The sequence below is a fragment of the Chaetomium globosum genome, genomic scaffold (genome assembly GCF_000143365.1).
Source record: "Chaetomium globosum CBS 148.51 scaffold_8 genomic scaffold, whole genome shotgun sequence".
Lineage (NCBI taxonomy): Eukaryota > Fungi > Ascomycota > Sordariomycetes > Sordariales > Chaetomiaceae > Chaetomium > Chaetomium globosum.
This window is the reverse complement of record NT_165983.1, coordinates 336228-350692: the sequence shown is the minus strand read 5'-3', so window position 1 is coordinate 350692 and position 14465 is coordinate 336228. Positions and strand designations below refer to the sequence as shown.

At 55.7% G+C, this 14465-nt stretch overlaps 4 protein-coding genes across 4 annotated transcripts; 3 read left to right on the top strand and 1 right to left on the bottom strand.

The window, feature by feature from the left end:
• Window positions 1-2595: 2595 nt before the first annotated feature.
• On the bottom strand, window positions 2596-4429 carry CHGG_10823 (uncharacterized protein; the record flags this gene model as incomplete). The annotated part of the gene is made up of 4 exons (XM_001226089.1): window positions 2596-3267; window positions 3421-4084; window positions 4187-4290; window positions 4415-4429. The coding sequence occupies 4 exons, from the start codon at window positions 4427-4429 to the stop codon at window positions 2596-2598; spliced, it is 1455 nt and encodes a 484-aa protein (XP_001226090.1).
• A 512-nt stretch (window positions 4430-4941) lies between these two features.
• CHGG_10822 (uncharacterized protein) lies at window positions 4942-7410 on the top strand (the record flags this gene model as incomplete). The annotated part of the gene is made up of 3 exons (XM_001226088.1): window positions 4942-5924; window positions 5977-6232; window positions 6301-7410. The coding sequence occupies 3 exons, from the start codon at window positions 4942-4944 to the stop codon at window positions 7408-7410; spliced, it is 2349 nt and encodes a 782-aa protein (XP_001226089.1).
• A 3305-nt stretch (window positions 7411-10715) lies between these two features.
• CHGG_10821 (uncharacterized protein) lies at window positions 10716-12078 on the top strand (the record flags this gene model as incomplete). Its single annotated transcript, XM_001226087.1, has 4 exons — window positions 10716-11334; window positions 11409-11476; window positions 11552-11876; window positions 11942-12078. 4 exons carry the CDS (start codon window positions 10716-10718, stop codon window positions 12076-12078), a joined length of 1149 nt encoding a protein of 382 aa, XP_001226088.1.
• Window positions 12079-12659: 581 nt separating this feature from the next.
• Window positions 12660-14227, top strand: CHGG_10820 (uncharacterized protein; the record flags this gene model as incomplete). The annotated part of the gene is made up of 4 exons (XM_001226086.1): window positions 12660-12807; window positions 12871-13262; window positions 13324-13629; window positions 13688-14227. The coding sequence occupies 4 exons, from the start codon at window positions 12660-12662 to the stop codon at window positions 14225-14227; spliced, it is 1386 nt and encodes a 461-aa protein (XP_001226087.1).
• Between the last annotated feature and the right edge of the window lie 238 nt (window positions 14228-14465).

The following is a 14465-nucleotide window of genomic DNA, read 5'->3' as shown; positions in this document are numbered from 1 at the left end:
ACGCCGGAGAAAGTCGTTGAACCACACTCGCCTTGTCAATATAGCACGCGTCTATCTAGACGTAGCTGATACCCTTGGCCACAGCAATGGAAGAAGTATCCATGATTATGGCGTGCCAATCTCCTTGGTCCCTGCGCTACCGCCTTGGGCATGGTGGAAACTAGTTTTTTCGGCGCTCCACCAGGGAGAAAGGATGGCGTAGATTCGGGGGGTAGATGCCCCTATCTTCCCGCGTAATAGTACGGAGTGACCTCACGATATAGATAACAATGTTGACCTCAGTTTGACTGATGAGAAAGTGTGTACGGATTGGCTGTCCCCAAGGGGCACCATGGCAATCAATTGATGTGCTAGTTCAATGCTTCCCATATCCATGGAGGGAGCGAAGGAGATGTTGAGCGACCAACACCAAGTGGCTCATGCAAAGGCTGATATAGGGCACCAGTTTAGATTATCGCAACTAACAATCTACCTTTGACGCCGGCTGCGCAACAGGTGATCTGAGATTGGCCAAACTATCCCCCTAGGTTGCTACACTAGGAACATTATCGACATTAATCGAGTTCGATATCCGTGATCCGGCAAAGACGTCATGTCATATTTACGATCTTAAGGCGCGCACCATTTCGAGACCCCGGGGGGGTGGCCGGCTAAACCAGAACCTTTGCAGTAGCATGGGGAACAGCATAAACCGGAGGAGAGTGATAGTATAAAAGCATGGTTCTCTGTGGAATAAGGGTATAAGAAACTAGTTACTCACCATTCTCTCTGGGCCTTGAGCAACACACTGCCATGGGGTCGTGGTTAACATGTTGCTGGAACAGGGGCCAATGGTTGATATAGTATTATTATTATTTCCTACACCGATATTTCCGTGGGCGCGCCGGCCCTTCTACCGCTATTTACAAAGGAAACCGTACCCTATGGGCCAGACAAAAACCTCTGCCTACCCCTTTGCGACTACAATGTATGAATCCATCTTACTACGAAAAGAAAGGAGGCCTTCTGGCTAGACTGTGCTCCAGTAGCCGGCCAGAGTCCATCAGCCAGCCCAGGACCTTCCTAACAAGCCTAGCGCTCCGGGCACCTACTCCCCGTAGTACGGTTTGTAAGTCCCCATGTGACCAAATCTCCCGGTGTTCCCACGGTCTCTGTAACGTTGGGTCAGGGCACCAAACCACCAAGTGCTCCACTGTCTCCCTGTCTTCCCCGCACCCGCGGTAGGGGGTACGGACCTCCGGGACCTTAACCCTGGGCCTTCGTAAGGCCCTCGTACCTCTGTAGGGTCTTTTTCGTGAAAAGGAGAGCTGGGGGGTCTTCATCGGCCATCCTTCTACCAACCCCCTCTTGCCTTGGTCTCTGTTGCTCCCACCGGGCCTGCCAGGCTAGTTCCATCACTTCGTCGGTTTTCAACTTCTTGCCTCTCTTTTCTCCTGTCTTCCACCTCTGGCTAGCCCACCGGCCCACTATAATAGTGGCTTGCTCGGTGGGTGTTGGGGCATGCGGGCCATGACGGGGCTTCTGTCCTCGGCCCTTCTTCTTCTTTCTAACCCTGCGGTAGACTCTGTTGCAAGCCTCTGTGATCAAGTGCCCCGGGGTACGGAATAGTCTTTGGGGCTTCTGGTCCCGCCCCTGGTTGTAGGGTCTCCTTGCGTAGCCGGTCTTCGAAGTCGGCAAGCCGTTTGTTGAGGTAGAGGTCCAGTGGTGGCACCCAAGCCTCCGTCTCTAGGCACCTAATAGGGACCGATTTATAAGCTCCAACCACTATGCGGAGGCTCCTGTTCTGAGCTTTCGACAGAACCTTTGCGATCCCTTTTGGCTTCTTGGTCCCCCCTGGAGCTGTTGGCTGGTGGTAGCTAGAGGCTCCGTAGACTATAGCACTGCAAATGCACTTGGTGTACACCTCTCGGGCCCGGGCAAGGCTCGGGCCCCCCACGTCTTGGCCGCAATCCTTGACAGGGCAAAGTCCTGGGTCCTTAGCTTCCGTTCAACTGCCTGGCAGTGAGCCCCTCCATGATAGCTTCCAGTCTAGCCAGACCCCTAAGAACCGGGCCGAGCCCACTGGCTTAACCGTACTATAGCCTCCGTTGCCCCCTGGGTGGGCGAGAGCTACAGGGTCCTCCCACTGCTTCCGGCCTTTGTTGAAGTGAATTAGCTCGCACTTCTGGGCTGCGAAGGCCATGCCCCGAGTGCTTGCCCACTGTAGGCAGGCCTTCCAGGCTTTTTCTAGCTGTTGAGTGTTGGCTGTTGAGTTCTTTCCAAAGGCTAGAAGGTTTGTATCATCGGCAAAGCCCACTATGCTGACCAGTGGGTGGTCTTTCTTTAGAGCCTTATACAGCGATGCGATATAGAGGATAAAGAGGACCGGAGATAGCGGAGAGCCCTGGGGTACCCCTGCAATCACTAGGATGTCCTCTGTCTGGTGGCCGTCGAAGTGGAGGATCGCCACTCTGTTGCTTAGCCACGCTCGCACCCACAGTACCACCCATCGTGGGAAGCCCTGTTGCCGGAAGGTGGTTAGTAGCCGGGTGTGGTTGACGGTGTCGGAGGCCCCTAAAATATCCAGTTGTAGGAGGGAGGCTGCCGCCTTCTGCCTCATGCCTCGTGGACCTGGGCTACCACTAGCCGCACGGCCAGCTCCGTGGACCGATGCTCCCTACATCCCATCTGCTCAGCCGGCAGTAGGCCGTAGGCCTCCGCGGCTCCAGTGACTCTCTTAGCCACTAGTGCCTCTATAACCTTCCCAACCGTTGGTAAGAGGGCGATAGGCCGGTAGCCTCCAGGGGTTCGGTAGGTCTCAGGGGTTTTTCCGGGTTTCTGTAGGACCACCGTTTTCGCCCTCTTGAACCCCCCTGGGAACCACCCAAGCCGGAAGCATGTTTCTGTAAGCACTGCCAACACCCTGAACAATGGGTAGCCGTAAGCCTTCAGCAGACCGGTAGGTAGAAGGTCCTCGCCTGGGGCTTTCCATGGGCTAATCCTTGAAAGGGTGACCTCGATGTCCCTCGCAGTGGCTTTCTCCGTTATGTTGAACTCTGGCTCCCACGGTTCGAGTAGGTCCGGGTCGTGTATGTCGCTGAGATCAGCTTCTGGGCTAGGGAAGAACCTCCCTGCGAGGGCCCTAGCCTTATCCTGGTGGCTAGAGAGGTCTGGCCCCCCTGAGGGGCCCGCGAGGGTAGGTAGTTTCGCGGGGTCCGGAGGGTTGAAGCTCTTGCATCGGGCCCACCGTTCGAGGTTCCAAAGTAGATCTCGGCGGTGAGTAGCCTTCTGTAACGTAGTCCTCTAGACCTTTTGTCTTTCCCTGTTGATGACGGCTGTCAGATCCCGTAGGCTCTGGTTTAGCCTCTCTCTACTATGCTCCGTTGAGGCTGCCTTATGCTCCCTCTCGGCTCTTCTCGCCTCTTCCTGGGCCTCCTGGACCTCCACTGACCACCAGGGGGATCCGTGGCCCCTGTTAGCCTTCCTCCGAGGGGTAGCTACCTCGGCTATTCTCTGTAGCTCCTTGATTAGCTGGTCGAAGGCCTCCTCTAGGCCTCCCTGCTCCTTGGTGCGGGCTCTCAGGCCCTGTGGCCCCGGGTCCTCCAGTCCCATTTTCAGTGGGAGTTGAATTGCCTCGGCCTCTACCCGGCTCTCCTTCATCATCTTCCAATTCCAGCCCTCTGGCTGAGACTGTTGTAGAGGGGGTCCGCTGATATGGACTTCGAGGACTTGTGGGTAGTGATCTGACTTCCCCCTCTGTTCTAGACCATAGTAGGTCGTTTGAAGGCCGACTGTTGCCCAAAAGTGGTCGATGGTTGATGTCGGGCCTCGCTGGCTTCCCTGCGGGGCCCTAGTCATAGTGCCGGTTGGGGTTCGGAGGTCGAGGTCCCACTGTACTGCGAGTTCTAGTAGGGTCTCGGCCTTCCTCTCATACCGGCCGTGCTGGTCCCACAGTGGATGGTGGAGGTTGAAGTCCCCCGCTAATGCTGTCGGGTAGCCTGGGGCCTGCCGACTCAGGAGGCTTTGCAAGAGGGTCTTGTCCTCAAGAGGGTTGTAAATAGACCAGAGCTCTAGTCCACTACTCCCTGCCCCTGGGAACCAGACCCTGCAGTAGTCCCCGGTAGTTTTGTATTCCTACTGCCCTATCTCGAACTTCCGGCTGACGAATATGGCTGCCCGGCCTCCGTGGAAGTGGACTAGGTGGTACTTCGAGCCTCTAGGGCAGTAGGTTGACTTTGTCTGCTTGTTGATCCAAGGTTCCTGGATCGCTAGGAGGTCGTATTGGGCCTCCTCCAGCAGGGCCTGTAGCGCCTGCTCGTCCAGAGTGGGATTTTAAGCTCCAATGGTTGATATAGGATACCGATGAAACATATAGTAGCTCCCATGTTTAACCAGTGGCCAGTTGAGCTAGGTTTGGATATTGACTGAAACGTACAGTCAGTGGTGTCATCACCTTACACCGAGGACCTTTATTGACACCCGTAAAAATGCCAAATGTAAGCAAGTAATTAGATGATGGGATTGGCTTTCCGGTCTTCTTACAGCCTTGATTATATGGCCTCGTTGAGTACGTTTGCTGATGCAATACACTCGATTCAGACTACATGGCAACTCGGACAACGATAAAAAGATGTCTTATTATTTGTAGTTTTTGCGGGGCTGTCTCATGTCCGGGAACATCCACGACGACCACGGCGGCTAATATCGAATTCGTCAAAACAGAGCAAGACTTTGGTGTCAAACCCCTCACTGACGGCCCCACCGTCAGTCGCTGGCGAGTCCCGGTGGGTCCAGCCCCATTGATTTCTGGTCAGGATTGGCCTGTTTTCGAACCCCCAAAACGACCTTGGTCGGGGCTCGCTGACGCTAATCACGCCTGTTTGCCTTCGTGAAATTGAAGATTCTCGCATCGTGACATTGCAACTTTCCCCAATTTTCGCAGCCCATAGCCCAGGCCCTGAAATGACTACGCCTCAAACCATCACCACACCGGCGCCGGCGCCGGCGCCCAAGCAGGAACTGCTGTCATGGCAGGACCAGAGGATCGCCGATGCCGTGAAATTGACCCTTTTGACGTCCAAGGAGTTCATGCCAAAGAACACGGCCAGAAACTATGTTCCAAAGCAGCGAGAGTGGAAGCAATGGTGTGCCGCCCACTTTCCCCCTCTTCCCGATTCCTGGCCCGACTCCTATCGCCTGGGGCAGACACTACCAGGGGACCTCGTTGACGAAGACAAATTGCTGTTATTCATGAGAGACGAGGTTGTCAACCGTGCCCCCAAGACAGGGAAGCGCCTTGCCGCAGAGCGCAAGCGGAAAGCGGCGCAATTGGCCGCCGGAGGGCCTGCCCAGAAGAAACAGCGCAAACAAGGCGGTTTTGGACCATTTAGCCATACTTCCCAAACAAATCCTGATGGGAATTTGTTGGAAGAAGAACAGGAGGAGGGGGAGGAGGAGGAAGAGGAGGAGGGTGACACGTTCCACTCGGAGCTGAAGCTCCAATATAACTCCATCCGGGGCTATATTTCCGCCATCCAGAAGCTCTTCGAAGAGCAGCAGAACGAAGGCATGATGAACCCAGCGCCGCGGCCACAGGGACTGCTGTTGAAAACGCCTAAGCAGGGCGTTCTGCGGCAGGTCTACGAACGTCACCGGGCCGAGTTTGCGGATATGGGTGAGGGCACCCTGAGACCGGCCCATATAGCTAGGCATAGCGATGCTGCCTGGCGACATAGGAATCCCGCTATTGGCTTACGGACCAACGTAGACTTTCTGCTAGGCAACCACATGCTGCTGCGATCTGGAAATCGGCGGCCATTGGAGCTGGCTGACTGCTTTTGCTTGGGACTCCCAAACGAGGGGGTAAAGGACTCACACCGGGCACCAACCAGGGCGTTTCTGGTGTTAATGAAGAACGGCAAGACCAACCAACATGGCAGAACACAGTATGGGTCCTGCCTACGTCACCGAGATCCCCAATCCTGCCTTGTTGGCCAGCTTGCCTTCTGGTTCTTTTGGCGATGGGAGATCGAGAAGGAGCCTTTCCCAAGCTTCGCCCACGATTTTGACTGGTATCCCATTAAAGTCCTCCGCAGATCTTCAGGAACCAACTGAGGAGCTGTCATATAACTCCCAGAAGGACTGGGCCAGGGAGTTATATAATTTGGCGGGCATCACAACCACCAAAGCCACCCATGCCCCTCGAGTTTCTGGCGCGCAAAATGCGGATATCAAAGGCGTCTCCGAAGCCCAAGTATATGCCACAATTTCATACTTTCTTATGCCATTTTTAGTTTTTTATACTAATGGATCCAACTCTAGATTCGTCGTGCAGGCCGATGGAACCACGGGGATCAGCTGACAGGCTGTTATTTAACTAATCTTCCCATTGCCTTTATGCGCGCTGTTGCAGATTTCGATCCTGAGTGGGCTGGGTCTTATTTTGTGCCCAGAACTACGGTGACGCCCCCAGCTAGTTTGCAAAGACAAATATGGCCAGCGGTGGACTTATGGCGAGAAGTCCACGAAAACCCGGCAACGGCGACCTCGGGGATTGCTCCCAACAAGGCGGCCGGCGCATTCCTAGAGCTGTTATGCTGGCTACGCGAAGTTCTGCTACAGGATGCCGCTTTCCTGATTCAGCTTTATCCAGATCACCCCTTATTCAAGCACCCCATGTTCTCGAGCCAGGAATTCCTTGGCTTTGCATTGGAAGTTCGAGCCGCTAGCGAAGAACTGCACCGCGATAGCTATACCGAGACAATTCAAAAGGCCATGCCGGGGGTTTCTGACAAGTTGCAGGCCATGGCCGCACAGCAAGTGGCCGAGTCGAACCTGTCTCGGGATAGGCATTTGGCAGTGGTTGCTGAACTTCAGGCTCTGCGCGCCAAGGTCCAGGAATACGCTGAGACCACCTTCACGATCACTACAACTACAACGATCTCTCCAGGTGGCACGACCCGACGGCAGGAGCAAGTCGCGCACCAGGTGGACAGAGTCTCAGCTCAGGAGGCCTCCCCGGCACCAAGACCTCCGCAGCAGCGAACTCCGGTCCTCCTAAACGGGCCGCCGCGCGCAGCACCCATCCTGGCGGCGCCCGCGGGCGACGATGCCAATGCCCAGCCGCCCTGCTTTAGCTTGCCCAGGGATATCAGAACCGTGGCAGACCTCCTAAAGCTCTGGAAGTACGGCCTAGGCATCATGCCCTCTGTTCGTTCTCTTGAGCAGCGGTGGGGTTCTAGATGGCGCCCGTCGACGTCCGCCGAGAGGCAAGCGTTTTCATCCCGGAATAGGATCATCAGGGAAATTGAGCGGCGGGCAGAGATAACAGGCCTGGCGGAAGAGGTGGTGGCAAGTGAGATGGACAGAGAGAGGGGAACGGCGTCCCTGGATAAGGTATTTAAGACCTTGAAAGCTCGGGATAAGCAGTAGCAGCAACCGCCTCTTTTTTTTTTTTTTTCCGTATAGAGGTCAGATCGGAATCTAGATCAGCGCGTTAAATGGCCCTATTTCGCGTCAGGGTTTCGACCATCAGCGAGAGACGCTATCCCGGAACGAAACCCTAAGGAGGCACGACGGTCTCAACAAGGCAAAGAGCTCACTGCTGATTCAAATCCGGACGGGAGCAATAGGCCTACGGGACTTCTTGTTTACACGGGGAGTCCCGGAGGTTCTGACGCCTGCCTGCGAGTGTGGCGAGGGACGAGAGTGTGACGAACCTACTTCTGGACCCGGTCCTGTTAGGGTTCGGCTTCGGTCGAAGGTGATCTTCCAAGGGTGCTTAGGTTCGGTGCAGCCAAAGGGTGCACAACAAAGACTTGTCTCAACAGTAGGCTTTCGAGCTTGTAGCGAACTGTAGTTGTGATTGCTAACTGGAGAACTCCCAGAGCTCTCCAGGACGAGTGACTATATACTAGCTGATTCCTAAGTGCTCAGTGTGCTCAGTATGCCCTTGGTAACTGAGCTCACTGATCAATGTTGAGCCATCCCGGCTCCCTATTGGTGGTCCTGTCCTGGTGCTCAGTGTGCTCAGTCTGTCCTTGGCAACTGAGCTCACTGATCACCTTGACTACTCCTTGGCCTCCTGATTGGTTGCTAATGATTGGCTCGGGGCGTCCCGCGGCCCCCGGGTCCCTCCTGTTGGCATATTCGTGACAGAGAGACTGCCGAACACCTGGTAGTGTGGTGTTTGGCCCCACCGTTGACTCGAACATGGGAGAGAACTGGAATCCGGACACGACGGGACTTTTACTCTGTTCTACACGGTATCAATCCCACGACTGCACGGCTTGCGAGGGGGATCCTCGAGTGGCGGATGGACTCGGGGAAGCTGCCGATGTACAGCTTAGCCAGGAGGCTCGAGCTGGAAGCGGCGGCCTGAAGCGCCCCCGTTCGGAGGCCAGGAGGCCTCCTCTCTTTGTATTTGCAGGCTCACACACGTGTACTTTCCTTGATTGTTGGTATGGGTTTTTCACCCGGCCCGGGAGGGCACGGTTTTCCTGCACTAGATAGCTGAGGGTCCGGCACGCCCCAGGGCATAGCGGAGTATGAATAATAATAATCATAATATTTCGCGTCGGGTTAAGACGATCGAGTTGTGTGTGTTGCTTGTGCCTTAAGCCAGACCCCTAGACCCCTGCAGCCGCTGCCCAAATAGGTAACTTTTGTTGATTTGCACAGAACTCGACAACCACGCATTATTAAAAATTAAAATTGTATCCATTTGAAAGCGCTCATACTATCTTAAGACCCTGCCAATTCTTCAATGGATTTATTCCGGCGGTTGCTGTGCTGCTGGGAAGTTTCGTTGACATCAGGGCCCGGAAAGTGATGTTGGATGGATGGATGGAATTTATTTCGCCCGGAGGCACTGGGCCTATAGGGCCTTAGCACGCTAACTACATCCGGATCAAATCGTTTTGCCTTTAACTCGTATGAAAGTGATGTTTGATATGACAGGCATGGTGCCGCCTTCGACGACTTTTTATAAATCCCTAGCAGTGCCCGCGCACCAGCGTCTCACACCCTAATTCGGGACACGGCAGAGACCCTGGAGGGTCGGGGCACATAGCTGGCGTTACATCATCCATCGTGTGCGTATCTCGTTCTCTCGAAGAGCTGGGTAGTGTCGTGGCTCATACGTGTAGACCCCGAAACCGGCATATCGTTATCAAGGGAGGAGTTGGGAAATTCAGAGCCTGAGGCTGCGGTCGGCGAGGGCGAGGGTATTCCGCGTGGAGTGATCGCCCCAGACGAGAGATCCCCCGGGAATGGAGATATCCAATGCTATGAATGTAGTGAAAGAAACGGACGTCTCCAAACACCGGCACATTGTGGGCAGACCTGGAACTTTTTCCTCGATCAAGTGTCATAGGTTACTCTTTTGTGCACGTTTAAGTTTCAATGCCATAGCCTTACTGGTGTCGTCATGGATAAGATTGGGAGCTCCTGTAATGTATGGTGACTGCTAAGAGCCAAGGACCTGCTCCCCTTCATTTGCCCGGGTGCACCGTACGGGTTCCTGTCGAGCCATAGGACTTCCGCTTCCAAACAACATCCCGTTGAGTCTAATCAACGTATCTAACCGAATGATTTGCTCGTATAAGGATTTCAACGGGGCTGTTGATAACCCGCGCCGTAGTCGTTTCACTAGGGAGAGAAGACAACCTACCCACGCGTACAGATTATCTAGAGTGAGGTAGGGTCGAAGCCAAATACGGGCAAGGCGAGGGTGGACTAGGACCTGAATGGTGGTGGGATCCCCTGTGAGGGTCGGGCTACCTGGTCATTATCACAGCCACGAACGCCACAAGTTGCATGGGTAAGGTGTACAGGTACCTAGATATCACGATAGGCGCTGCAGCTCGCGACGCCACTGTGAGACTCGAGAAAAATGCTTTGTTTCTTCGCGGCCCTAACCTGCACATCCCTGTTGAGATTATTTCCGGAACAAAATGATTCAATCGTGCGTGCTGCGTATGTTCACCAACCGCATCCTGGTTTTCGTCCAACGTCAGTGGCCACTCAGTGCCACTGCCGATTTCCTTCGTCGTCGATCTCTTACGCCGTCAGGCACGTCTCGGCTGCGCATCAATCGCTTGAGACGCATTGTGTGGCAGCCATTCCGGCAGTGCCACCTTGCACCGTCGATCGTGTGCCGCACCCCTGCAGGGATGGGGGTGTCAGCTCTCGTGCAGCTGCATCAGCCGGTTCCAGGCACATGGGAAGGCTGGGGAAGGCACCGAGAAGAGTACTTCGTAGTGGAAGGCGCGAATGGGGCCTGATGGCGGGTTTGGCAAGCGCACCCGAAAGCCGGATTTAGGGGGGCAGGCACAGCCAAGGTGCGTTGCTCTTGGCGGATTGGGTCACCAGTGACCATCGACCAGTCCAGTTGGTGCCAGTCCAGCCCAGCCCCGTCAATGGTCATGCGGAGTCGACGGTCATCCGCCCGGTTGCTTCCTGAGGTGGTATTCAAAGGCGTCAATCATTTATAAGTATCTTGTTGACACGGCGTGAGATTGCGGCGTCATTGTTGTTGGCCACTGGAACCCTCTTGTGTTGTTTCAACTTCAAAAACATCGGCCGTGAACCGGATATATCCAACGGGAAGACACGAAAAAACAAACAAAAAAAACAAAAAAAAAACCAGCAGAGTGCGCATCACACACCAAAACAACCCTACTGCGCAAAGTTAAGGCCTGTTCAAAACCCCTAGACATCCACTCCCACCCGTGGCCATGTCCTTCCGGCGCACCACGTCTTCCTTGATGGAAGAACGGACACGATCCCATGGCAACTTCAGCGACACGGAGTCGTCTCTGGCCAGCATCTCCACCAACCAAGTCCGGGCGTCGCGCAAAGAGCACAAGCTGACTCACCTCCTGTCGTACCTCGGCTCCAACAACCCGCTCCCAGCATCCATCGAGGCCGACGACGTGATCTGGCTGATGGACAACGTCGCATTCCGGGGCCGCGGGGGCGAGTGGGAGGCTGAATTCGTCGCGGCGGGATTCGACGAGAAGGCGTCGCCCAAGGTGGTCGACATCGTGGGCGACATCGCCAGCAAGGTCGGGCTGTCCCGCGGCGGTGCGGAGGAGAAGACGATCGAGCGGCGCATCTCGCCGTTTGTCATGGAGGTCCTGCCCGGCAGGCAGATCAAAGTCAACTACGATGGCGCCACCTCGGTCAAGCTTGGCCCGGGAGGCAGGAACGGCATCAGCAGCAATGTGATTAGGATTCCGAAGGCAGCTGCCGGGGGTGTTGCGAGGACGACGGCCGACGTGCCTATGGGGGTGACGGGCGTGCTCGAGATGAAGACGGTGTACGCGGAGCCAGAGGGCTGGGCGGTGATCTCAGGTATGGGCGTCCTAGACGAGCACTTGCTCTCATGCGGCTAGTAGCAGGTTTTTTTTCTAACGAGAATATCGCAGATGTGGACGACACAATCAAGATCACCCAGACCAGCGATCCCGTCGGGATTCTCAAATCGACATTCGTGGTGAGTTTCGGCCCCTTGACCAAGCGGGTAGGCGGCAGACCTGTTAGTGGCTGACGTTTCTCTCCCGTCGTAAAGTCGGAACCCACACCAGTACCAGGCATGCCGGCGCTCTACGCACGTATCCAGGAGCTACTGACGCCGTCGGCGCCCTTCTTCTACCTCTCAGCCTCTCCTTACAACTTGTATCCTTTCCTCCGTACCTTCCGGGACGCCCACTTCCCTCATGGGCAGTTGATCCTCAGGGACTCCAGCTGGATGACAATCTCTGGGCTCCTGTCCAGCCTGACGCTGGGGACCGAGAAGTACAAAATTGATAGAATCAAAAAGATCCACCGATGGTTGCCGCGGCGCAACATGATTTTCATCGGAGACTCGACGCAGAGCGACCCCGAGGCTTACGGTAAGAGCCCCCCCCCCCCCGAAGCGATGGTAATACACGGGGCTAACAACAGCACCAAAACACAGGCGATGCCTGCAGGGCGTTCCCGGGCTGGGCCAAGTTGGTTTTGATCCGAAAGGTGACGGACATTGCTGCAGTCGGCATCGAGGAGAAGAACGAGCCGCAGCGATTCGAAAAGGCCTTCGAGGGCGTGCCTCGGTAAGACGGCCGGTGCGGTGACTGTGGAACCTTTGCGCTGATCCAGGATATAGTGAAACGTGGCATGTCTTTGAGGAGGCCGAGGAGTGTTGGAGTTTGATCCAGCAGGCCGTGGCGAAAAAATGAGCGGCTTGCTGGGGTGCTATCCGTGCAGGGCTATAATGAGAGGCTATGATTTTATGACGGGTTTTCGCCGATGAGAACGAGGATGAATGTTGAACATCAGGGATGTACTCGATCCATACTTCTGACTTTGGGCTTTGATAGAGCGCGGAGCATCTCATAGCAGCTGAACAGTATGTGGTGCCCTACGTGTGGTTCGGACTAAATAACTGTTTCTAAACATAATCTAACGACCTCTTGAATATCACCGGACCGGAACCAGAAAGGTAAAATTCAATGAATTCTCAAGGGGTTGAGTGTTTTTGTGGATGCTTTTATCAGCGATGCACGAGCCACCTGCTACGCTGGGGCGGGCAGTAAAAATTTCAATTTTTGTAACTCATAACCGCCTTTTTATATTTGGATTTCAGTGCACTTGCAGCTCGCTTCATTCATTAAGTACTAGGGAGATATATTCTCACAATGGAGGTTGACAGCGACGCGAATTCGAGGTTTGCCGAGGGGACTCGTAACTTTGTGAATTGGTTTCAAACTCTTCCTGGGGCCACCTTCCGCTCGGATTTGATCGCGGTTGAGGACTTGAGAGGACGAAACGCTGGCCGAGGAATCAGTAACGTAGCCCAATGGAGGTGCCTGTCCTTGCCACGAACCAGATAACTAACCAATATCATAGCCGCCCAACAAGACATCGCAGCAGACACGGTGCTGTTCACCATTCCCCGAACCGCCATCATCTGCACCGCAACCTCAGGCCTCAAAGACAAGATCCCCGGCATTTTCGACCTCGAAAGCGATGACGCCGGGCACACCGACTCCGACTCCGACTCCGAGTCTACCCGCTCATCGCAGGACTCCTGGACCCTGCTCATCCTAGCCATGATCTACGAGCACCAACAGGGCGACGCCTCGCGCTGGAAGCCCTACCTCGACGTGCTGCCCCCCGCCTTCGACACGCCCATGTTCTGGTCGCCCGCCGAGCTCTCCCAGCTGCAAGCCAGCGCGCTGATTGCCAAGGTCGGCAAGGACGAGGCCGACCGCATGATCCAGGCCAAGATCGTCTCGGTCGTGCGCGCCCACAACCACGTCTTCTTCCCGCCGGGCAGCCCCCCCCCTTGACGACGACCAGCTGCTCCACCTCGCCCACCGCATGGGAAGCACCATTATGGCGTACGCGTTCGACCTCGAAAAGGACGAGGACGAGGAGGGCGAGGAGGAGGAGGAGGGGTGGGTGGAGGATCGCGAGGGAAAGACGATGCTGGGGATGGTGCCGATGGCGGACATACTGAACGCGGACGCGGCGTTCAACGCGCACATCAACCACGGCGGCGACGCGCTGACGGCCACGGCGCTACGGCCCATCCGCGCGGGCGAGGAGGTGCTCAACTACTACGGCCCGCTGGCCAACGGCGAGCTGCTGCGCCGCTATGGCTATGTGATCGCCCGCGCACGCCCGCTATGATGTGGTGGAGTTGCCGTGGGCGCTGGTGGAGAGCGAGCTGAGAGAGCGCGTTGGGGGGCGTGTGGGGGTTGCGGAGTGGGAGGGGGTGAGGCGGCTGTTGCAGGCGGATGAGGAGTTTGAGGAGAGTTTTGTGCTGGAGCGGTCGAGCGAGGACCCGGACTCGACGGGGCAGCTGGGGAGCGAAGCCGTTTTTACGGGCTTGCCGGATGAGTTGGGAGAGCAGTTCAAGACGTTCCTCAAGGCGATGAAGAAGGTTGGGAATGTCGAGCTCGCTGTGCAGGCCTTGTCGGATAAAGATACGCGCAAGGACTTGTACTTGAGGACTGTCCTCCGTGCCCTCCATGCCAGGGAGAAGCAGTACGCCACATCGCTCGAGGAGGATGAGCAGGTAGCAAATGCGGAACAGCTGTCCGGGCGGGAGAGAATGGCGTTGTGGGTGAGAAGAGGGGAGAAGCAGGTTCTACGGGAAGCTCAGGCGTGGGTACAGAGAGAAATTGATGAGGGGCGGGCTCAAGCTTCAGCGAGGACGCGCGAGAACGACGGCCCAGCTGCAAAGAGGCGGCGGATGTGAAGACTTTTAATTGTATTATTAAACTGACTGATAACTACTTGGGTACAGCACCTGTCCCCTGCGCGACATGGCGCAGGGGGCCCAGGAGATACCCAGCTTGTTCCGCCATTTATGTCCATGTTGGCGGAACTGATTTTCCAAGTGTTATATAATGTCGGTGGCTGTATGTCGACGGCTACACGGGGCAGCAATCCTGAAGGTGATCCGAGGGGCGACGCTGTCACGCAACTACACCACC